The following is a 25,110-nucleotide window of genomic DNA, read 5'->3' on the forward strand; positions in this document are numbered from 1 at the left end:
GCCAGTTTTGCCGGAGTGCCTTTCCGTCTGTCCCCTTCCACCTCTTCCCTTGGTGTCTCTCACCATGCACCCACAATGTACACTCACACCAAACTCATACACACATTTACAAACACTCGCACACAAATGGACTTACACACACAAACACACTTCGTACATACTCACACTCATGTGCACATACTCTCTGGAATATACTCACCCACATACTCTTGAACAGACACTCACACATTTCTGTCTCTCTCTGTCTCACACACACCCCTTGTCTTAGTCCTCGATGCGAGGGTCAGGAGATCTGCTGTTTATACTCTTTCCCCGTCTTTGTTTCCAGCAGCTGTTCCTTCCTTGCAGTCCCTATTTCATTCTAAACAAAATAAAATGAAATCAAATACAGATCTGATTTGACTGCTACAAGAGAACTTAAAATATGTTCTGTTTCGAAGCGTTCATTTTCCATCTCAGATTTCCCATCTGGCCCTGCCACAGAGATGAAATATCATGTGTCAGGTGTTTCTGAGGCACACATTCTTCCAAAGGAACTGGAAACAGCTGTTGTACTGCTGAGCAATAACCCTTGCTCAGAACCACACTGCCCTGTGGCCAAGGGCTCCGATCCTCACACACTGCGGTGAGATAAGGCTGGTAGAATTAGCCCCGTGTCACAGGTGAAACACCTGAGGCCCAGAGACAGACTTGTTTACGATCATCCCCACCCCGTGTTCAGAAATCTTTGATGGGTCCCTATTTCTTACAGGATATGTTTTAACATTTTTGGTTAGGCATTCAAGGCTCTCCGTGATTGACCCCTAGTACTTTACAGCTATTTGTCTTACTACTCCGTTTCATTCACATCATACTCCAGCTAAAATGAACTATTATTCATTGTTCCCCTACTATAAGCAACCCGTCTTCTCCTTTCACCCCTTAGTCCGGGGCTCCCGTGCCAGATCCCTTCCTCCCAACTTCATGCATACAGAACCCACCCACAGTTCAAGGTCTGGCTGAACCATTGGGTCTTCATGAAATGTTCCTTAGATTTAACCACTCCCACGGGACCCCATAGTATTTGATTGGTAGCATCGGCAGGGTGCTCCTCCTGATATGTTCAACTTATTTGAGCACATCTCTTTTTTTCCTTCTGGACAGTAGGCCCTATGAGCGCAGGGACAGTAGTGGCCTCGCCTGTTCAACCCAGCAGTGATTGAGTTCCAAGAGAGTGATTGCAAGTGGTCAAGTAGTACTTGTGATGAATGGGGAAACTGCCAGGTACATCGCTTCCTAAAGTGAGTTCTGCAAACCCTAGTCCTATGTTATGCCGCTCCACTGAAGGTTTGGAAGTGACACAGCCCATACTCCACTCCCACCCACTTCTTGCACTTTGCACAGTGCATTTTTGCACATTAAAGGCTCTGAGATTCCTGCAGAGAAGAGACCTGTGTAACTTTAATTTGATGTTGCCTAAATATTTGACCTTTGGTACTCTCTAATATCCTGCTTTTCTCACAGAATGTAAATAAAAGGCGACACTGACCTGTAGGAAGTTTTTTTTATCCAATGTCTTTTCTGAGATACCTTTTACATATCACAAAACTTACCCACTAGATGTATATAGCCCAGTGATTTTTAGTATACATTTAGTATATGTACAGAATTGTGCATTCTGTGGTGCAATCACCACAATCCAATTTTAGAACGTTTTTAATACCACAGGAAGAAACCTCATACCTGTGAGCAGTCACTCCCCATTTGCCCTTCCCCCAGACCCAGGCCACCACTCCTATACTTGCTGTCTCCATGGATCTGCTTATCCAGGATATGTCACGTAAATGGAATTATATAATACGTGGTCTTTTGTGCCTGGCTTCTTTAACTTAGCATTATGTGGACAAGTTTCATCCATGTTATGGCATGTATCAGTATTTCATTTTTATTGCCAAGTAATATTCCAGTATGGAATATTTTCTTTGTCCATTCATCAGTTAATATACACTTGGGCTGTTTCCACTTTGGGGCTAGTATGAATAATGCTGCTATGAACGTGTGTGTAAAAGTTTTAGTTTGAACATATGTTTTCATTTCTCTTGGGTATATACTTGGGAGTGGTATAGATGAGTCACGTGGTAACTTAGTATTTAACCTTTGGAGGAACTGGCAGACTGTTTCCAAAGTGGCTATACCATTTTACATTTCCACCAGCAGTGTATGAGGGTGCCAGTGTCTCCACATCCTCGCCAACACTTGTTAATATCTTTTCCTTTTCTATTGTGGCCATCCTAGAATGGGTGAAGTGGTATCTCATTGTAGTTTAAAAACATTTTTTTTAATGTTTATTTATTTTTTATAGAGAGAGGGAGAACGTGAGCGGGGGAGGGGCAGAGAGGGAGAGGGAGACACAGAATCCGAAGCAGGCTCCAGGCTCTGAGCTGTCTACACAGAGCCTGAGATGGGGCTTGAACTCATGAACTGTGAGATCATGAACTGAGCCAAAGTCAGATGCTCAACCACCCAGGCGCCCCTGAGCAAGATTTAAAGAAACATGAAGAGCTTAATGCAACTTGGAGCCTTCTTGGTGCTGGGTTTTATCCTCAGGGCTTAAAAAGATTCCTTTCAATTTACCTTGAATCTTTTTTTTTTTTTTTAATGTTTATTTATTTTTGAGGGCGAAAGAGAGCGGGAGAGGGGCAGAGACAGGGACAGAAGATCTAAAGCAGGCTCTGTGCTGACAGCGCTGACAGTGGAGAGGCGGACGCGGGGTTCAAACCCACAAACCATGACATCATGACCTGAGAGGAAGTCAGACGCTTAACCAACTGAGCCACCCAGGTGCCCCTCAACTCAACTTGAATCTTAATGCTAATGAACACACACATACATCTTGTAGACACATGCACACATACACACACGCACACACAGGCACACATGTACTCACATACTTGTGTGCACGTATACACGTATCGTGACATCTTTGTGTCAGAAGCCCTTCCTGTTGGTTTTACATGTTTTCCAAATTTCCCTGTTCATTGCAACCATACAACTATTTCCTAATTATAGGGATGGCCTTACTTGGCCTTTCTCATATTCCTAGTGATGTAGAAAGACCATTCCAGACAACCAGTTTTTGGTTTTTTTTTTTTGACAACCGGTTTTTTATAGCTTCTTGACCCTCGGCAAAAGTGGGGAGGTCTGAGAACAGGCTGGAAGGTTCCTGCACTGCATCTTCAGAGTTGTCATTATCTTCTGAATCTCCTTTTTAACGTAATAATGGAATAACTACTTCTCTCAACTGTAAGCCTTCACCCTATAGCACTATACTCCCAGTGTCTACATTGCATGGTCCCTAGGAACTGCTGTAAGTATAGTCCTATGATTACACTACACGCTGCATTTCTCTCTGGTACAGACTGCTCCCTCTATTTCAGCTTTCTTTGAATACACTTTAGATTAAAATTCCACCTTATAACAGACTTTAGCTTTTAAAATCATTCAAGCTGAACACATAATGCAGTGTTTAAACATAGATTCAAAATAGTTTCTCCACATCCTGCTGGACTCAAAGGTGAATTCTTTGTTGTTACAGCATAGAAGTAAAATATATTTTCTGATGTAACAGAGAGCAGATAAAAAGCCAGAGAATATCAGAAGCATAATCTATTTCCATGTGGTATTTTTTCCTTTTCAGCATTGATCAATTCAGTATGAACTAATGACCCATAAAATGTAGAATTTGTCTACTCTAGACTACTTTCATGATAAATGTAACATGTTTTTTTTTCCTAGTCCTACCATAGGCCAAATCCAGCTATCTGGCAGGAATTCCATTGTGGAGCCACAGGTCTTATGCTGTTCCAGTGTAAAATCGTAGAAATGATCTCAGATTTATGGTTCGAAGCCATTACAGAGGAACCAGACATAAGTTTTTGAATTATCAGTGCTCAGTTTGATATTTATAAGATGCTTCAGAGGAGGAAATTTTGCTGCAGAGATCATTTCCTTCAGCTCCCTGTCAAATATTAAACATTCTTTGTGAGGAGAGGCCATGGTTTGGTCATGTTCTCAAGCAATCCCTTTCCAAACAAAAGCTGAAATGTGGCCTGTGGGGGAAAATGTCAAATCCAGACTTTGGGCCAAAGCCACTGACACTGTGCAGGGATAAGTCAACACAGTGGGGCCTTGTTTGTCTACCATTGTAGAAGAACGTACCCTTCCAAATGGAAAAATCAGATAACTGAAGACTACGTATTTGAAAAGCATAAGTTGGATTCTATTTTAACCATGTGGTAAGGTTTATTTTATCTTTTATTCTCCATATGTCAATTAGCCTTACTATATGCCTAGCATTGAGTTTCGTACATGGGTCGAAAAAGACAAGTTTTTTGCCACAAAAATCATAGTCTAGAGAGGACAAGAGCCTTCACGTCATTGCAAATATGTATATTTCAAAAAAAAAAAAAGGAGTACATGTTCTGTGGGTGTGTTCAACAGAAGGAGATATTTATGCCAAAATCAGAAGATAGAGTAGGGGCTGAACTTCTTTGGTAAATTTCTGGAGAGCGTATGCTCTCAGGGGTTATCGGGGGTGAGTGAGGGAGGATTTTAGGTAAAGGGAAGAACTTGTGTAAAAGCCAGTTAATTTGAAGAACTCCAAGGAGAGTAGTTTGGTTAGAACAAAAACATCAAGAGAATGAAAGGCTTGGTTGTAGACACTAGAGGGGTGGGCAGGAGCTGTATTAAACCACTTCAAGGATTTCGGATTGATCCATTCAGTCAGGGGAGACATCCGAGCAGGGTTGTATTTATAAAATCAGTCTGGGTACTGGATGGAGAGTCATTCAGGAGAGACAAAAGTGAAAAGTAGAGAGACCAGTTTGGAGACTCTTGGAGAAATCTGTCTGCAGGAGAGGTAATGGGGGCCTAAAATGGAATGCTGGTTGTGGAGTTAGAAATGGATGTCTTTTGAGATCTTTAGGTGTTGTGACCGATCAGATAATAGGAATGAGAGCAGGGTAAAGTCAAGGATGCTTCCCAGGAGTCCTCATGATACCATTTATTGAGCTCTGGGACATGGAGAAGATGAGTCCTAATTAATCATAGGGCAGAGCTGTATATCCAATTAAGCAAACAAAGGAAAATGACAAATATTGAACTCTGTTACTTACATTCAAGTGGTCTGCTGTTTATTAATGGTTATACGTACATTTTCACCTTTTGCCAGTCATTTGAGTTACTGTTTTGTATCCTGCTTTCTGTGTACAATATTTTGCTCATGTATTTACCCAATAAGTAAATTTTGCTGCAGAAAAATGATCTGCACTCAGCACTGTGAGAAATACAGAGGTGGGTAAAAAGTGGTTCCTACGTTCAGAGAATTTACAGACTATTTGGGGTAATAATATAAGGAATCAGATAGCTATCAATGCAACTTGAGGTGCCATAAGAGAGGGCCAGAGTTTTGAAATGAGAGAATTTATGTCTAGAATAATCTGAGTTCTCCCTTAGGAAGGGGGTCTGAACTACAGTTTAGAGGATGCTCTGAAAGGGTATTTTCTAAGCTGTGTTTCCATGTATGTCTAAAGTTCTTAGGCTTGTGATACTTAGGCTTGTCTTGGAGTAATTCTTCACCGTGCTCAGTTTATCTATCTTCTGTTGATTTAGTTTGAGTTTTTCCACTCTTCTAAATGAAGCTGTGATAAATATTTTTGAATATTTAAGAGGCTGGGTGTTTTGAGCTCATACTCTATTCTGGGACTTTACCAGGCCTGGGGAACACAGAGATAAATACCCTTGTCTTTTAGGAACTCATAGTCTAGTACAAATAATATTTTATTTTTTGTTTGGGGTGATTACTTTGAGGAATGGCAGTCAGAATGGTAACAGAAGGTCAAAGAAAATGATCAGATTTTAAATTCATATTACAGTGTCCCTGATTACTTTCTAGAGAAATTGAATATCCAATTTATATGGTCAGCCTTAAATCCCGGGGGTTTATTATTTTTATTTACATTTGGTTCTTTACTTGACATGTAATAGTACTCTGTAGCCCTTTTGACTGTACTTCTTTAATTAATAAATTACATTCTCTATGTTATTTACCGATTTTATTTCTTCATGTACAAGTTGTCGATGTACTTAGTTTTAGCATGTGAAGTCTGGGTATTTACTGCATGTGTTTATGCCCATTCCTCATATGTTTGTATTGCAGCCTTCCCCCACCCCCGCCCAGAATTTTATTTTTTTTTAAGCTGATTCGCCTTATTTTCAACAGCTTTATTGAGATATAATTTGTGTACTCTACAATCCACCCACTTAAAGCATACAACTCATTGGTTTTTAATACATCCACAGAAATGTACAACCGTCACCGCAATCCATTTGGGAAGATTTTTATCGCCCGAAAAAGAAACTCCATACATATTAGTAGTTGCTTCCCATTTCCTTCCAGAATTCTCCTGCTTTCAGCCCTAGACAACTACTACTTTGTCTCTAAAGATTTGCCTATTCTGAATATATCATGTGAGTGGAGTCACGTGGTATGTGTTTGTTTTTGTGGCTGGCTCCTTTGACTTAGCATAATGTGTTCAAAGTACATCCATATTTCAGCATGTATTCATATTTTGTTGCTAAATAATATTGTGCTGTGGAATATTTTCTTTGTTATTTTATCAGGTGATGTACATTTGGACTGTTTCCACTTTGGGGCTATTAGGAATATTGTTGCTATGAGTATTTGTATGCGAGTTTGTACAGACATATGTTTTCATTTCTCTTGGGGTTATATGTAGGAGTGGCCTTGGTGGGTCTTATGATGTTCAATGTTTAGTCTTTTGAGGAACTTCCAGATGATATCAAGTCTCCATTTTCTCCACATCTTTGTCAACACTTGACCTGTCTTTTTGGTTATGGCCATCCTAGTGGGTATAAAAAGTGGTATCTCCTTGAGGTTTTGATTTGCATTTCCATAATGGCTAATGATGTTAAATATCTTTTCACATACTTACCCATTGTTGGTATATCTTTGGAGAATGTCCATGTAAATTGTTCATCCACTTTTCATTATTTTTCTTTTTTGTTTGCGTTTATAAGAATTCTTTATTCTAGCTGCAAGGTTCTTATCAAATATATGATTTGCAAATCTTTTCTCCCACAGTGTGGGTTTTTTCACTTTCTTAATTGGGCCCTTTGAAACACAAAAGTTTTTAATTTTGATGAAGTTCAGTTTATCTGCATATTCATTGTCCCTTATGCTTTTGGTATCCTATCCAGGTCACAAAGATTTACTCCTATATTTTCTCCTAAGAGTGACACAGTTTTAGCTCTTATATTTAGGTCTTATGATCCAGTGTGAGTCAATTTTTGTTTATATGAGGGAGAAATTACAAGCTTTTATGGCTTAAAGTTTTCCTTGTGTTTTCCTATTTTGTTATCCAATTTTTAAAATTTATTTGTGGGGTGCCTGGATGGCTCAGTCGGTTAAGCGTCCGACTTCGGCTCAGGTCACGATCTCGCGGTCCGTGAGTTCGAGCCTCGCGTCAGGCTCTGGGCAGATGGCTCAGAGCCTGGAGCCTGTTTCCGATTCTGTGTCTCCCTCTCTCTCTGCCCCTCCCCCGTTCATGCTCTGTCTCTCTCTGTCTCAAAAATAAATAAACGTTAAAAAAAAATAATAAAAAAAAAATAAAAAAATAAAATTTATTTGTATTTATGTGTGACTGAGGGCCTGAATATTGCATTTGATTTAAATATAAAGACTGACAATTCAGTTATTGGAAAATTTTAAGTATGTTTGGACTGATATGCTCTCTAAATATGAAATACACACTGGATTTCGAAGGCTTAATCTGAAAAAGAATGTAAAATATCTCATCGATTTTATTGTTGTTGGTTACATGTTGGAAGTGATAGTATTTCGGATATATTGGGTTAAATAAAAAATATGTCAAACTTCGTTTTACCTGTTTTTTTCCACCATTTCTCATGAGGCTGTTAGAAACCTTACGTTTTACATATGTGACTTGCATTATATCCCACTTGGCCAGCACTGTACTGGGAGCTATACTACAGAGCCTTTGAAGAAGGGGGCCCCGATTTGGAACCCCCTTCCCAGTTGTGTGATTTTAAGTAAAAGTCTCTCAAAGGAAGATTCAGTCTCCTTATCCATAAAATAGGGATGATAATTACACCCACCACACAGGTTTGTTGGGAAGGTTAGGTGAGTGAGCTATTAAAATGTTGGGTCACTCCCGGGTACTTGCTTAGTAAATATTATTAATGATTATCACCATTGCTGTTACTGCTACTTGTACCATCACCAATTTACCAAGTATTTTTTTTTTAATTCTGGAAGAATTTTTGACTGATATATTAAATCTATATTTTTGTTTAGAACTTAATATTTTTATTTTTTGTTAAAATTTTTTTAATGTTTATTTTTGAGAGAGAGACAGAGCATGAGTAGGGGAGGGGCAGAGAGAGAGGGAGACACAGAACCCGAAGCAGGCTCCAGGCTCTGAGCTGTCAGCACAGAGCCTGCCCTACACGGAGCTCAAACCCACAAACTATGAGATCCTGAGCTGAAGTCAGACGCTTAACTGATAGAGCCTTACAGGAGCCCCAGTATTTTTATTTTTTAATATTTAGTCTTCCCAACCAGGAATCCAGAATAATTTTAAACCAATCCTTGTGTCTTCCTTCAATACGTCAGCTAATTAAGAATACCTAGCACCTAGGGGCACCTGGCTGGCTCAACTGGTGGAGCGTGCAACTCTTGATCTTGGGGTTGTGGGCTTGAGCCCCACGTTGGGTCATAGAAATTACTTAGAAATAAAATCTTTTAAAAAAAAAGAATGCCTAACACCTAATATACATCCAGCTAATCTGTTTTAATGAGTTATTGAGTGCTTTTTGAGGCTGTGTTTTTTATCCTGCAACTCCACTCACCTTACTTTTTTAGCACCAGCAGTTCTCTTTGTTGATCATTTTGTAGGTATCATCATCTGTTTAAAAACAAGTGGTGCCTTCCATTTCCTGTGCTTATTATGCTTCTAACTGTTTTTCCTTCTCTGATAATGATCACACACAATTTTCCCCCGCAGCATTTAATGGGAGTAGTGTCTAGGGTATCCTTCCTGTTGCTTTTTTAAAAGCACGTAAATGTTGATTTTTGGCTCTCAGTATAGTATATTATTATTTGGAAAGGCCCTTTCATAGCTTTAAAGGGTTTTGTTTTTTTTTTTTTTAATCGGGAATAACTATGGGCTTTATTCACTATACATTTATTCACTATACATTTCCAGTTTTCTGTTTCTTCCCTGTCGTTAGGTCTGTCTGCTGGCACTTCTCAGTGTTACCCATGTGCTTGCCTAGAAGAAATCCCCTCTTTGCTTCTAAGCTGTGGGGGGTCAGGTCATCATCTGTTCAGACAGCCTGAATCAGCTCAAAGCTGGGGTCTGAGGAGCTCCTTGGTGGATAATGTGCATGAGGCTTTGTACTTGGGGTTGTCACATGCATTTTGGTACCCTGAAGCCATTTTGTTATATTTCCTGATCCTTGTTGAAGTTTGAGATCATTATAAATGACAGGTGATTTTCAGATAAACGACGTCCTGTTGCATTAGACAGAGTTTCTGACAGTGTTTGGTAAATGGAGGAGAATAAATGATAGGGCTTAGCTGCAGAGCCCTGGGGGGACTGTTACTCCTCCACATTTCTGTTGTTTATTAATAATAATAAGCACCTCATCCCGTCACCATTTGACCTTCCTCAGAACGGACCACTGACTCTCAAAGGGGAAAAAATCATTTGCCCCAGACATAGGAGAAATAGCTTGTGACTTGGTTTGTGGTTTTGAGAGAGACAAAGCACAGCTTTCAACTCACCTGCTTTTAGACATATAGAAAACATACATGTTTTTAAAGATTACTGTAGAGGGAGTCTGAAGACCAGCTGGCATTTCCTACTGGGATCCTCACAGTTTACAAATTTGAAAGGGAAGTGAAATTCATCTTAAAGCGACAAAGGAAACAAAATCACCAAAGAAACAATCCATCCATGCAGTTAGTCAGCATCAGACATCCAGACTGAACGGCTCCTCGATCTTGTTCACGGTCGCTGTTTTTCCTCTTCTGTACCTCTGCTGAAGCACTGCCTCCTTCCTGGAATGCCTGTCCATGCATCCAGGCATCCACCCACGCAGCAGCGGCCATTGAACATCTTCTGTGTGCTGGGATCTGGGTTGCGTACATAGACCCTCAGCATCTCTCAAGGTGCAGCTCCAATGCCCCCTCTTGTGGGTAGCGAATGCTTTCCTGATCCCCTCCTCCGCAAAGTTAAAACTGCTCTCCCCTTCTCTGAGTGCCCATACCATGTCATGACTTCTCTTTCAGAGGCTGCTGCTGTTCCACTGGGTGTTTTTATCCCCTGGTGTTTGTGCCTGATCTCTGTCACGAGGAGAGTTGGGGTGTGCTCAGCTTTGCATCTTCCTCTTCCAGGATGCCTAGGGCTGTCCCAGTTTGTGACCACCACCTAGAATCCACCCCCTCTTTTTTTTTTTTTTTTTTTTAAATTGTAAAACTCTTTCTCTTCCAGGGCTAAAGTTGCTGTAGCCGATGGGCCTCCCGGGATCTCAATCCAGACCCTCACCCCTATGAAACACACAGTAAAAATAGACAAAGACGCCCTCCTCCAGGACTATGGATTCCACATTTCCGAGAGCCTACCCCTCACAGTCGTGGCTGTCACAGCAGGTAGGGGCTGACTGGGAAACAAGAAAGGAGTTTGACTTCTGGGGGTGGGGGTGGGGGGCGGAGAAGTAGTCCTGGATCTTGTCCCATCTCTCTGTCCTAGAATGTAATTTCGAAAATGCTACCCCAGGAAGTTAGAAAGGGCACATCTAATTCTGACCTAATTCTGTCTAGAGCCTTGTACCTTCCTTTGGTGTGGGGAGGGAGGAAGCCGCAAGTGCACTTGCTGATCTGAACCCCAGGCTCCTGCTGGCCTCAGCCAGGGTTTTGCCCACCCGTGGCTCCCTGGCCAGTCTCAGGGCAGTGACAGTATTTGGATCCGCTGGCTCTTCTCTCTGAAACCCTGCATGCTCCAAGCTGGGGAGAGTTTCTGGCCAGAGAGTAATAGAAATTATTGATTTGTTTTCACCTGAGTCTTTGTAAAATATAGGCTGTATCAGGGTGAAGAAGAACAGGCTGAAAATGTCTAGTGTTTGTTTTCATACATCAGCTATGTATTGATGTGAGATCTGGGTCTAGTTAAAATCTAATTTTGGTTTACGTATACACGCATATGTGCGCGAGTGCACACACACACACACACACACACACACATCACAGAGTTTTTTAGAGGTGAATGTAATAGATTCACTTGCCAGCCCTGTTGATTCAGGGGGTTTCTGCTAGTTTTTTTCCCAGGACAGTCTCCTAATATCCCTTGAAGGTGATGGGTGTTAGGTATATTATCTACATTTTGTAAATAGGGAAACAGACTCATGCGAGCCCAAAGCTGGCTGAGGGGTTTGGAGGCTCGGGGAATGAGCTGGTGCCCTGGGGACTGGATCAGCCTGCCATTCAGTTGTGCTGCTGTGACACCTGGGGTCTGGGCCCTCCTGGCATGAACACCAATTACTTCTTCTCTGTCCAACAGGAGGTTCTGCTCACGGCAAGCTTTTCCCTGGTGATCAGATCCTCCAAATGAACAACGAGCCTGCCGAAAGTCTTTCCTGTGAACGAGCAGCCGATATACTGAGGTACTAAATTGCCTCCATTATCCCCAGAGTTACACAGATGATCACAGAGCAAAGATGGGTGACAGGATAGGAATGACATAATTGATCTCCTCGTGGTTTTAATAGGGACCAGGCTCCTTTAAAGTGGCAGTAGCTGCCTCATTTTAGAATTCGGTTATACCGTGCTCCTCTTCATCTGCCTAGAGAAGTGACAGAGGGACACAGGGTGCTGTATTTATGACCCCCCTGCTATGCTAGACACTGTGCCAGCCACTGCAGGGAAGGTAGTTATGAATAACACGTGGACGCTACCCAGTAAGGATTTCTAGGGTTGCTGTGACATATGCCAAAAATCGAACCAAATTGACGCTAAACCTGTCAGTTCTGCTTTAATCCTTTTGATAAATATTCTTACATGCCCTTGGACACACAGCCTGGTTGGCATATATGTAGTCTCACTGACCTGGCAGCTGCCGCCTTCTCCCTGGTGGCGTTGTGACCTGCATCACTTCCTGCCTGGACCGTGATCTCTCTCAGAGCAGGTGCACGGTGACTGCTCAGTTGAACGAGCGAAGATAGTTAGCACCAATTGCTGACCCCGGTTTTAAGACAGAGGAACGTAAGTGACAGAAGAGGAGAGGGCTCACGGACATTTCATAGGCACCTACGGGCTTTGTCTTTCAAATTTTTCGACACTGTTTTGATGACTTTAATATAAATACTAGAAATGAGAAATAGAGTTCCATGAAAGCCAACTTGAAGATAGTTAGGTAATGCCTCTTTTGTGAGTGGGGTGGTTTTCATTTCCCAAGGAATATCATGTACAGCACACACTGAATAATAGGTAATAGTCAGAAAATCAGAGTAAGAGAAAATGAAAATACAGGAAGCACACAGTCTCACTGTGGAGAGACAGGCATACACAGCTTAAGATTTATAGAGAATCCATCAAAGTTGTAGAAAATAGAAGCCTTTCAACCAAGGCCAATATTGCTTCAGGATGACCAGAAAATAAATTGAGTGGGTGGGGCAGCCTCAGGAAAGGATTTGATGATTTCATTCCAGAATATGACATATGGTTATGGAAATCATGAAGTGTGCTTTCCCAGTTATTGGGTGATTTTCTCAAAGATGATCAATGCCAGCAAATTAAGTTTAGATTTTCAGCGATACTAATATTTCTGCCAGGCTAGATCAGACTGTGACTAACAAGCCAAATTATTGTCAAACAAAAGTGGTAGACTGGCATTTGGGTGGTTAGGTAACATTGAATGCAGTCTGTTTACTGAGCACTTTCTCTGGGCAAAGAGCCTGGTGGGGCAAAGGGTCTGCTCCCCAGACACCTGCAGGCTGGTAGTGCGGAAGTGCCTCACGCTCACCCCTGTGAGGTTGAGGGCAGACAGTGGGTCAAGAGGAGCACAGGAAAGGGGTTGTAAAAGCTACAGATTCCTCCAACTGGGGGGGAAGTGGCGGTCTGAGAAAACAGAGGAGTCCAGAAGTAATTCAGCTGTACCTTTAATGCTGGGTAGAATTTGGCCTCGAAAGGTGGATGGAGGTGGAGGTCAATCCAGGCAAAGGAGTGATAAGCAGAAACCGCTGGGTGAGGAGTGGGGGCGGGGATGCTGAACAGGTCAGTTTGCCTAAGACACCAGATGCCTAAAGGAAGCTTTTGGGAAGCAAGGCCCACATGGTGGAGGGTCTCCAACGCTGACACAGCAAGTTCAGGTGTTCCTCTTTTCCTGGAAGGGTGAGCCCTCGAAGACCTCTCAGCAGGAAGGTTACTTGAGCCATCTGTGCTCTCTGCCATACACTGCATGGGGGGATCCCAGGACTGCTTTTTTTTTTTTTTTTATCTTAGTTCCCAGTGTCATTGCCACTTATAAAGGGAAAAATCCAAGCAAAACACTGGCACAACAAAACCTCTCTAATCCCTCCAAATATCTGTGAGGCCTGAATGTCCTTTTGAGAGCACTTGGACCTTGGATCATTGTAGATTATCTCGGGAAAGGCCTGCTCTTATGGAAAATGGAAATGAGGCAATCCCCAGACACAGCTGCAGGTTGATTTTACCCATTTGAGGAAGGAACACACCAGCAGCAATTGGCCTAAATGCTCATATTGCAAGAAGTCAAATGAAATTATTTTGCAAATGGCTTCTCTATGTAGCAGTGGCAAAGAAAAAGGAAAATATGGATTGATTTCCAGTTCTCTCCTCTAATACAAGATGGAAGTTAGGCCGTTGTCTGGTTGACTTTTATCATTTTTGGAATCTAAGACATAATAACAAGACAGAAATGTATAGTATCTTGATATGTGATTCGGCTCATTACACTGACCTTGTGTGCCCAAGCACCACAAACTGATTGGCTTTTATCTGATTTATGTGAAATACACATTCATTCATGCATTCAATCTTAGTGAAATGTTTAGCCTAAGTTGTTTGAAAAAACAACCTGAGTTATGTGTGTTATTGCTATGTTTTCTCTTAAAAGTTTTTTTTTTGACATAAACCTAGCTAATGGTCATACCAACTATATGAGTTCCCCATCATATAGACTAAATTAAACCTAAGTGACTTAATTAAGTGGCTGTAGGTATAGACTAGATGGCAGAGGTGGAAATTTGAAGATTCCCTCAAGGTGGGAGGGGTATTCTGGGACAGCTTCAGTTCGTTTGCAGAACATTGCTTTTCTCAACGTCTTTCTCAGGGTTGCTGAGCCAAAGATGCTGAGGCAAAAGAGGCTGGTTTATAATTCTGCCAATCTTTTTGACCTTGGTGTGAGCGCGTGTACACACACACATGCACACACACATACACACACACACACACAGCACCCAGAATGAGGAAATGTTTTATCTTTCTTTATTTTTTTTTTCAGGGAAGCTGAAGACTCTCTTTCAATCACAGTTGTTCGCTGCACATCGGTAAATCTCTTGCTACATCACGTTAGTTTTATTCTTTTCATCCCCAAGATCCCAACCCACAGTGGGATATCCTTCAGAGAATGAATAGGGAAGGCAATGGCAGAAGGGACAGTGGCCAGGCAGTGGGCAGGCAGGCACTCAACGTTGCTCGAAGACAGCCAATGCATCAGTGTCGTGGAGGAAACAGATATGGATGGTCCAGGTTTCCAGAACTTGTGGTCCAGCTAAGGAGACAGATCCATGATTACACAAAGTAGGATGATGATAAGTGTACCAAACGACAAGTTTCAAGATAAGTGTAGTGTGTTGCAACTTTGGGCAAGTCATTAAGTTTCAGTTGGCATTTTTGTAAAACAGTGGTGATGACAATAATTGTCTTGTTTCTCTAATGCATTGTTATGAGGACAAGTGAGGTGTTGGATATGAAAGTGTGTCATCAGCTCTGAAGCTCATCACAAGACAAGGGGTGGCATAGACAATGGACTGGGAGGAAGTGGCAATCCTAAACACCAGAGGCCAAGGAGCTCTTTATCTGTGACAGGAAAAAGTATATAATCAAGTCATAAGAGGAGGAACTACCAAGGAGGAAAAGTTGACAGAAAACTCTCATCTGGAGTGACTTCAATATATACCTCTTAGCCTTGGCCACATAAAGACAAAAAAATAAATAGGGGCATGGGGAATTTCAATAAGCATTTAATAATCTAACCTAATTGACCACATACTATGCTATCAAAGAAACTCAATAAATTACCCAAATAACAAACTATATATCTCTTCCAAATATAATAAAATAGGAATTAATAACTATCAACAACTTAATTAAAACTATCCAGCCATTCAGAAATATGAATGCAGTCTCCCAAGTCAAGCAGAAAAGCAAAACTATACCATTCTAGACTAGTTAGGAGAAAAAAAATTTTTTTGTTTATTTATTTTTGAGAGAGAGAGAGCGAGCGAGCACGAACTGGGGAGGGATGGAGAGAGAGAGGGAGACACAGAATCCAGTGCAGCCTGCAGGCTCCAAGCTGTCAGCACAGAGCCCGACACGGGGCTCACACCCATGAACTGTGAGATCATGACCTGAGCCGAAGTTGGATGCTCAACCGTCTGAGCCACCCAGGCACCCCAGTTAGGAGAAAATTTAAAACTAGAAGTCTGCTTTTAACAATTTATGTGCAGTTGAAACTATACTCAGGGTAAAATTTATGGCCTTAGGTGATTTTATGATTTAATAAGGAAATTGGCCAAGTGAAAATTCAGTGAAAGAAGTTGGAAGAAACAACTAATAAAACAAACATAAAGCAGAATAAAGAAAACAACAAAAATCTAAATGATGCTTTGGAAAACAAAAATTGTAAATTTGATACGTAAATCCAAGAGCTAGTTTGTTAAGGGAAAAAAATAAGAAAATAGGAAAACTTTAAGGAAAAGACATAGATGGGCCCAATGTGAAGAAAAGTAGAATATTTTGAAGAGTGTAAAAAAATTTTTTTTAACATAAAAAGAGATACATACCATGTTCTTTGATGGGAAGACTATTATGAATACCTTGGTTATTCTCATATTAATGTATATTCTTTTATATATAATAAATTGTATGTATGTATTTATTTATAAATTTCTTTCCAAGTTAGCATACAGTGCAATAATGATTTCAGGAGTAGAATCCAGTGATTCATCCCCTATGTATAACACCTAGTGCTCATCCCAGCAAGTGTCGTCTTTTTTTTTTTTCTTTAATTTTAATTTTTTTAAAATAATTTACATCCAAATTAGCGTATAGTGCAACAATGATTTCAGGAGTAGATTCCTTAATGCCCCTTACCCATTTAGCCCATCCCCCCTCCCACAACCCTTCCAGTAACCCTCAGTTTGTTCTCTATATTTGTGAGTCTCTTCTGTTTTGTCCCCCTCCCTGTTTTTATATTATTTTTGTTTCCCTTCCCTTATGTTCCTCTGTTTTGTCTCTTAAAGTCCTCATATAAGTGAAGTCATATGATTTTTGTCTTTCTCTGACTAATTTCACTTAGCATAATACCCTCTAGTTCCATCCACGTAGTTGCAAATGGCAAGATTTCATTCTTTTTGGTTGCCAAGGAATACTCCATTGTATATATATACCACATCTTCTTTATCCATTCATCCATCAATGGACATTTGGGCTCTTTCCATACTTTGGCTATTGTTGATAGTGCTGCTATAAACATGGGGGTGCATGTGTCCCTTCAAAACAGCACACCTGTATCCCTTGGATAAATGCCTAGTAGTGCAATTTCTGGGTCGTAGGGTAGTTCTATTTTTGGTTTTTTGAGGAACCGCCATACTGTTTTCCAGAGTGGCTGCACCAGCTTGCATTCCCATCTCATATTAATGTATATTCTTAATGTGAATTCAAACTCCCCGTGGGACTTGTACTTGGATTTTGACAGTTTATCAAAGTGAGACACATCAAGAAGATCTTTTTATAGATGCAAGAAAAGCATTTGACAAAATATAGCATCCTTTCTTGATAAAAACCCTCAAGAAAGTAGGTATAGAAGTAACATACCTCAACATTATAGAAGTCATATATGAAAGGCCCACAGTTAATATCATCCTCAATGGGGAAAAACAGAACTTTTCCCCTAAGGCCAGGAACATGACAAGGATGTCAACTCTTATCACTGTTCTTCAACATAGTACTGGAAGTCCTAACCTCAGCAATCAGACAACAAAAATAAATAAAAGGCATCCAAATTGGCAAAGAAGAAGTCAAACTTTCACTCTTCACAGATGACATGATACTCTACATGCAAAACCCAAAAGATTCTACCAGAAACCGCTAGAACTGATACATGAATTCAGCAAAGTTGCAGAATCGGTTGCATTTCCATACTAAAGTAGCAGAAAGAGAAATCAAGGAATCAATTCCATTTACAATTGCACTAAAAATCATAAAATACCTAGGAATAAACCTATCCAAAGAGGTAAAATATCTATACACTGAAAACTATAGAAAGTTTATGAAATAAACTGAAGAAGACACAAAGAAAAACATTTCCATGCTCATGGATTGGAAGAACAAATATTGTTAAAATGTCAATACTACCCAAAGTAATTTACACATTCAATGCAATTCCTATCAAAATAACACCAGCATTCTTCACAGAGCTAGAACAAACAATCCTAAAATTTGTATGGAACCAGAAAAGACCCCAAATAGCCAATGCAATCTTGGAAAAGAAAACCAAAGCAGGAGGCATCACAATTCTGGACTTTAAGCTGTATTACAAAGCTGTGATCATCAAGACAATATGGTACAGGGACAAAAACAAACACATAGATTAATGGAACAGAATAAAGAACCCAGAAATGGACTTATAAATGTATGGCACATTTTTGACAAAGCAGGAAAGAGTACCCAATGGAAAAAAAGACAATCTCTTTAACAAATGGTGCTGGGAAAACTGGACAGCAACATGCAGAAGAATGAAACTTGACCACTTTCTTACACCATACAGAAAAATAAATTCAAAATGAATGAAAGACCTAGATGTGAGATAGGAAACCATCAAAATCCTAGGGGAGAACACGGCCAGCAACCTCTTTGACCTCAGTAGTAACAATTTCTTACTAGACACGTCTCCAGAGGCAAGGGAAACAAAACCAAAAATGAACTGTTGGTATCTCATCAAGATAAAAACCTTCTGCACAACGAAGAAAACAATTAGTAAAACTAAAAGGCAACTGACAGAATGGGAAAATATATTTGCAAATGACATATCAGATAAAGAGTATCCAAAATCTATAAAGAACTTATTAAACTCAACATCCAGAAAACAATCCAGTGAAGAAATGGACAGAAGACATGAAAAGACACTTTTCCAAAGAAGACATCCAGATGGCTAACAGACACATGAAAAGATGCTCAACATCACCCATCGTCAGAGAAATACAGATCAAAACCACAACGAGATACTACCTCACACCTGTCAGAATGGTGAAAATTAACAACTCAGGAAACAATAGATGTTGGCGAGGATGCAGAGAAAGGGGAACCCTTTTGTACTGTTGGTGGGAATGTGAACTCGTGTAGCCACTCTGGAGACAGTGTGGAGGTTCCTCAAAAAGTTAAAAATAAAACTACCCTATGACCCAGCACTTGCACTACTAGCTATTTTTCCAAAGGATACAAAAATGCTGATTCGAAGGGACACATGCACCCCAGTGTTCATAGCAGCAGTATCAACAATAGCCAAATTATGGAAAGAACCCAAATATCCATTGATTAATGAATGGATAAAGAAGATGTGGTATAGGGGGCACCTGGATGACTCAGTTGGTTAAGCATCCGACTCTTGATTTCAGCTCAGGTCATGACTTCACAGTTCATGAGTTTGAGCCCTGCATCAGGCTCCACGCTGTCAGCATGGACCCTGCTTTGGATCCTCCCTCTCCTTCTCCCTCTCTCTCTCTCTCTCAAAATAAATAAATTAACTTAAGGGGCACCTGGGTGGCTCAGTTGGTTGAGCATCTGACTTTGGCTCAGGTCATGATCTTACTAGTTCATGAGTTTGAGCCTGCATCAGGCTCTATGCTGACAGCTTGGAGCCTGTTTCAGATTCTGTGTTTCCCTCTCTCTCTGCCCCTCCCCTGCTCACACTCTGTCTCTCTCTCTCTCTCTCTCTCTCTCTCTCTCTCTCTCTCAAAAATGAATAAACATTAAATAAATAAATAAATAAAATTAAAAAGATGTGTGTGTGACTGTGTGTGTGTATACACACACACACTCATACATACACACAATGGAATACCACTCAGCAATCAAAAAGAATGAAATATTTCCATTTGCAACAACATGGATAGAACTAGAGTGTATTTATGCTAAGCAAAATAAGTCCATCAGAGAAAGACAAATATCATATGATTTCACTCATGTGGAATTTAAGATGAACATAGGGGAAGAGAAGGAAAAATAAGATAAAAACAGAGAGGGAGGCAACCATAAAAGACTCTTAAATTACAGAGAAGAAACTGAAGGCTGCTGGAGGCGAATGAGTGTGGGGGGGGGGGGGTGAGCTAAATGAGTGATGGGTATTAAGGAGGGCACTTATTGGGATGAGCCCGGGGTGTTATATGTAAGTGATGAATCACTGGGTTCTACTCTTGGAACTAATACTACACTGTATGTTAACTAACCTGAATCTAAATAAATAAATATCTTTAAAAAAAAGTAATGAGGATGGCCTTGATGTACCAGATTTTAAAACTAATAGAGCTAAAATAATTAAACAAGATATTGATAAAATGTTGAACATGTCAGTGTAATCCAATAGAAAGTCCTAGAATAGGTATTGATATAAGAATTTAGTATGTGGTAAATATGGCATCCCAAATCCGTGGGAGAAAAGATGATCATTCATGAAATCAAGCTAAGACGTTTCCTTAAGCATTTGAAAAAAATAGTCTCATGTCACATCATTTGATGTAATAATAATTAAATATAAAAAAACACAGAAATGTAGACAATATGGTTGGGTGTCTATCTGGTCGTAGGTTGTGGAAAGAATTCCTAAGTCTATGGGGAGTGGGAGGAAGCACAATGGAACAAGCAGCTATTTGATTATGTGAAAAAAATTAAATTTCTATGACCCCAAAACTTCACAACACAAACCAAAGAAATTGTGGTCTTTTCTCATTTTTGACAAGTATTGTCTTTTGTTGTTATTTCTTGGAAATAGAATAGGGAAAAAGCAACCTATATAGGATTAAGACGTTTGCCATAAATATGACAGACCAAGTGCTTTTGTGAACAAATAAATGGAGATTCTTCTAAGAACTTGTCTATGAAATAATGTGAAACCAATGTATTAAAAAAAGTACACTGAAAGCTAATCAGTATAAATGGTTGTACAGGTGTTAAGAGATTCTTTTTATTTAGCTGATTAGCATCTCAATGGAGAACATCTTAAACTTAATTAGATGTTTTTTTTTTCCTGCTGTTTTCAAGAAATGAAAGCAAAAGATAACACTTGTTAAGTCAATAAGAAGGAAATAGAGGGGTGCCTGGGTGGCTCAGTCCCTTAAGCATCTGACTTTGGCTCAGGTCCTGATTTCACGTTTGTGAGTTCAAGCCCCACATTGGGCTCTATGCTGACAGCTCAGAGTGTGGAGCCTGCTTCAGATTGTGTCTCCCTCTTTCTCTGCCCCTCCTTGTCCCCCCCTTCTTGAAAATAAATAAAACGTTTAAAAAATTAAAAAAGAAATAGAAGGAAATAGATTATAGTTGCATCCTCTTAAAAATGGAGTATAGGGAGAGGAAAATTAATGTGTTACAGTACCACTCCTGAGATTCCCACGAGGTTCCCAAGAAGAGGAGGAGGTGAATGTTGTGCTTCACAGGTCCTGCAGGAAAAGCTGACATTGGCCCATACCCTGAGAAATGCCCGAGTATTATCTAGCCCATTCAGGCCTCTTGCCAGGAGTTATATGATCATAAGACAAATGATCATATGTGTCTTACTTCAGCAAGGATGCTCATCTTTGCCATAGCAGATTCTTAGAGTTCTCAAATGACTTGAAATTGATTAGGAATGATAAAATCCAAAGTTGGGGCATGCCTGGCTGGCTTAGTTGGTGGAACATGCGACCCTTGATCTTGGATTGTGAGTTTGAGCCCCACATTGTGTGTAGAGATTACTTAAAAAATCTTTAAAAGAATAAATAAAATTCAAAGTTGGAATATTAATTACTGCTTCTCTAAAACAGAATTTTGGGGGAGGGGTGCCTGGGTGATTTAGTCAGTCGACTGTCCGACTCTTGATTTTGGTTCTGGTCATGATCTTACAGTTTTTGAGTTTGAGCCCTGAGTCAGGCTCAGTCCTGATGGTATGGAGCCTGGTTGGAATTCTCTCTCTCCCTTTTTTGCGACAGAGTGTGTATCCTTTCTCAAGGCAGCTAGTTTCATGGTTGAGTGGTTCTGAATGTGAGAGAGTCCCTTCTTCCCTGTGACTGCCCCCAACTAGTGGTAGTCAGGGCACATCTACCTTGTAAGAAATAAATTGGTGAAGATTTGGAATTGTGGCCTTCTCTTATCCAGGCTAAACACTGTTCCGTCAACTCTTCATCGTAAGATGCTTCTCTGAATTCTCACTTTTCTGATAGCTTTCTGCACAGATTCCAATTTTTATGGTGGTCTTCCCAAACCATGGCACCCAGAAAGGAATACAGCTCCACCTACGGTCAACTGGTGAGAGTACCCAGGGAACAGAGAGTGTATTTCCAACATGCACCAAATACACTTGTGAAGCCCAAGATTGGGTTAAGATTTTAGTAGGCCCAGTCACACTCTTGGCTTGGGTGAACCTTATGGTTGACCAAAAACTAAGGCTGGTTTTCAAATGAATAGCTTCCAAGCCCCCATCCCATGCTGTGCAATTGATTTTTTTGATCCTCAGTGCCACATTTCACATCAATTCCTGTCAAATCATGTTGTTTTGGCCCAGTGTTCTGGCACGCTGAGGTTGTACCATCCAGAAATTACAGAACTGGAATGCCGTCATCAGCTGTACTCATTCTCACTTCCTGCCAGGGATCCACCTCTTCCCACGCTTCTCTGACTTCCTCCATTACCCAGCCAGTTGATTTTCTTTTCTGATCCAGCTCTGGACTTTACTCTTGCAGGATTGCTGTCTCCAAGGTGGAACATGATAACAGTTGTCCGCCCCACCATGGATTCAAAAAGAATCTTCCCCTCCCCCCCCCCGACCCTCGTTTTGCCCCTGATTTCTCATTCCTTTGAATCTTAGGGTAGTGATGGTTTTACCTGTCACTTTAACCCATCACTTTACTCTGTTCCCTTCAGCTCTGGATATCAGGGCTGTCAAGCCCTTCTTGTACCCTCTTGTGTTTGTTCTTCGTGATTTTTTGGCCTCTGGCCCATAGTGGCACCTGCTCCTCAAGTTTCCCACACATCTCTTTTAGATTTCCTGTTTCTTCATCTTTCCTCCCAAATTTCTGCTGCCTGAGATCTGATGACACCTTGTAGCTCTGTTTCATTCACAGGTTTGGTAAGTACACTTTCTCTGATTTCATCCAAGGCATTGATAAACATCATTAATGGAGACTGAGCCAAAGGGAGCCTGAGTTGCTTAGTTAAAATATCAGGACAATTTTGAGAACACGTCAACTAGTTTTGAATCCTCCTAATGGCTCTGCATCTGGCCTTCTTTACAGGGGGATTATAGGAGACCTTATCAAACATTTTGCAAGAATGAAGGAATACTACTATATCCACAGGACCCTGCCTTATCAATCTGGAATCCCATCTTCAAAAGAAAAATGAACTTGGTTGGCTCTGACTTATTCTTGGTAACACCATATTGGTTACTAGTGATCAATGACTAAAAAGCTCTCTGACCACCTCTTATCTTGGATTTTGCCAAGAAATAATAACAAACTTTATCAATCTGTGTTTTCCTTAATCTTCCATGTTCATTTTCTGGGAAATTTGATAATTAACCAGCTTTAGTCTCCTAATATTTTTTCTGTTTTCTTTTTTGTGGATGTTACTAAGTCTCTCATCCCCTAGCTTCACTGGTACAGGTGTCTTGAACTCATTCAAAGAAGTCTGATAGTTTTATCACCAATTTTCGGTTGTAACTTTCTTTTTCCCCTTCTTCTGTCTCTTCTGATTGGAAAATCATTCTGCTTGAAGAAGAAAGCAAATCAAGGTTAAGTAATTTCTGGAGTTGAGGGATCACCACACAGGTTTACCTCTTCCCTGGGAACATTGCTATTTCCCCTTCTCCTTTTACTAAATTTTTTTAAAAACTATATATTTGAGATACTGAATCATAGTCATGAACCCTATTATTCCAAGGCTCTAGTTACCTATAATATCAAACTTCAGGGTCACTTCTTCACTTCATGTACTTAATGGCATTGGTCTGTTGATATCTGAGGCTATGAGCATTGTCTCCAGTAGTTTCTCTGGTTGCTGTTATCTCTCTTTTCCCTCAGCTACACAATATGTGGTCCAGAGCTCCATCTTGAAACTCGTAACACATGGAAACATTCTAGAGCCTGGCCTAAAGGACTATCCAGACCAAGGAAACACAGCATGCGAGGCTGGGAATAACACAGCAGGATTCCATCCAGGAACATCACATCCTGTTGGTCTAGGTCATACAAGTTGCTGTTCATTGTGTCACAGTTTAACCTGATACAATCTAGCCTGGGGCTTAATTACATACTCATACCAAACTGTGATGACTCTACTTCTGGGGAAAGAGGGCACCACCCAAAAGATGAGAAGAGCAAAGAGGGCCAAGGATAAATCACAAGGGTCAGAGCTTCAGGGAGCCCTGGAGGTTTTTGGACCCAACTCTAACATTGTACATAGGAAGACTAAAGACCAAAGAGGAGCGATAACTTGGCCAAAGTCACACAGAGTTATTTTGTCTTATTTTACACACAGAGAACTGGTTTTCTTCCATAATAATTTGTGTTTGAGTTAGGTCTTACAACTGTTGAGTAGCAGAACTTGAGTCTTCTTGTTCACAGGCCATTTCTTGTCTTTGTCATACACAACCATTTCACCACCATACTGAATCTTCAACTGTTCTCAGACACATACGAACATTGTCTGGGTTGGGATCCATAGACTTTATGAAAAGAGTTCTTTGGTGAGATGCTGTCCTTCTGTGTGGGTTTTCATTGAGTCCTCACCAGCTGTCAGAGGTTTTGCTTTTGTTTTTAAGAAATGAGAAGACGTGTAATGACTTTTACAAAAGTCCTGTTCTAAAATGTGTCATGTTAATGTTTTGCAGGGAGTCCCCAAGTCATCCTTCCTGACTGAGGAGAAGAGAGCTCGGCTAAAGACCAACCCTGTGAAGGTGCACTTTGCTGAGGAAGTGCTTGTCAGTGGACACAGCCAGGTGCGTCACTAGTTAGGGGGTTGAAATTACTCTGCATGAAGCTGGTGAGCTACCTCCTGGCACCTACCTCCTTGAGACTCTGGAATCTTGCAGCCCAGAGAGGATACCAGGGGAGTGCAGTGGGTTTGCTAGAGGTTCTGAGCACCCTCAGTAAGATGCCTGCAGACCACGGACAGGGAGAGCCAGGGAGAGAAGCACTGGGTGTGGCTTTCTTTTGTTCTGTGACTCCATTCTCTTCCCATGAAATGTCAACAGATTGCAAATACTAATTTCTTATTTTGAACCTTCAAACTTAGTGTTCCCTCTAAAGGTTGATATTGATAGTAGTGATGGTAGTGGTGGGGATTGATTGGCTTTCTTTTCCCCCAAGAGCCCATTATGTGTTTAATTTCTATTATGTGAATCTAAACTTTTTGGATACATAATCCTTGGTCATCACAATACCCTGCAAGGGAGGTATTTTAACACAAGAGGAAGCAGAAGCTGAGAGAGTTTAAGACAATTAACCTCTCAGATCACATAGCAAGAAGATATAAGAGCCCAG

General features: G+C 40.6%; 1 protein-coding gene across 3 annotated transcripts in view; it reads left to right on the plus strand.

The window, feature by feature from the left end:
• Positions 1–25,110, plus strand: part of FRMPD1 (FERM and PDZ domain containing 1) — an 88,945-nt gene that overhangs the window by 40,209 nt on the left and 23,626 nt on the right. For all 3 annotated transcript variants that reach the window (XM_078436669.2, XM_078436670.2, XM_078436668.2), the window contains exons 3-6: positions 10,575–10,732; positions 11,640–11,742; positions 14,601–14,646; positions 24,459–24,566. In XM_078436669.2, the coding sequence (XP_078292795.2) occupies positions 10,575–10,732; positions 11,640–11,742; positions 14,601–14,646; positions 24,459–24,566 (415 nt within the window). The remainder of the gene's footprint in view (positions 1–10,574; positions 10,733–11,639; positions 11,743–14,600; positions 14,647–24,458; positions 24,567–25,110) is intronic.

Source organism: Panthera onca, chromosome D4, assembly GCF_046562875.1.
Source record: "Panthera onca isolate mPanOnc1 chromosome D4, mPanOnc1 haplotype 2, whole genome shotgun sequence".
Taxonomy (NCBI): domain Eukaryota; kingdom Metazoa; phylum Chordata; class Mammalia; order Carnivora; family Felidae; genus Panthera; species Panthera onca.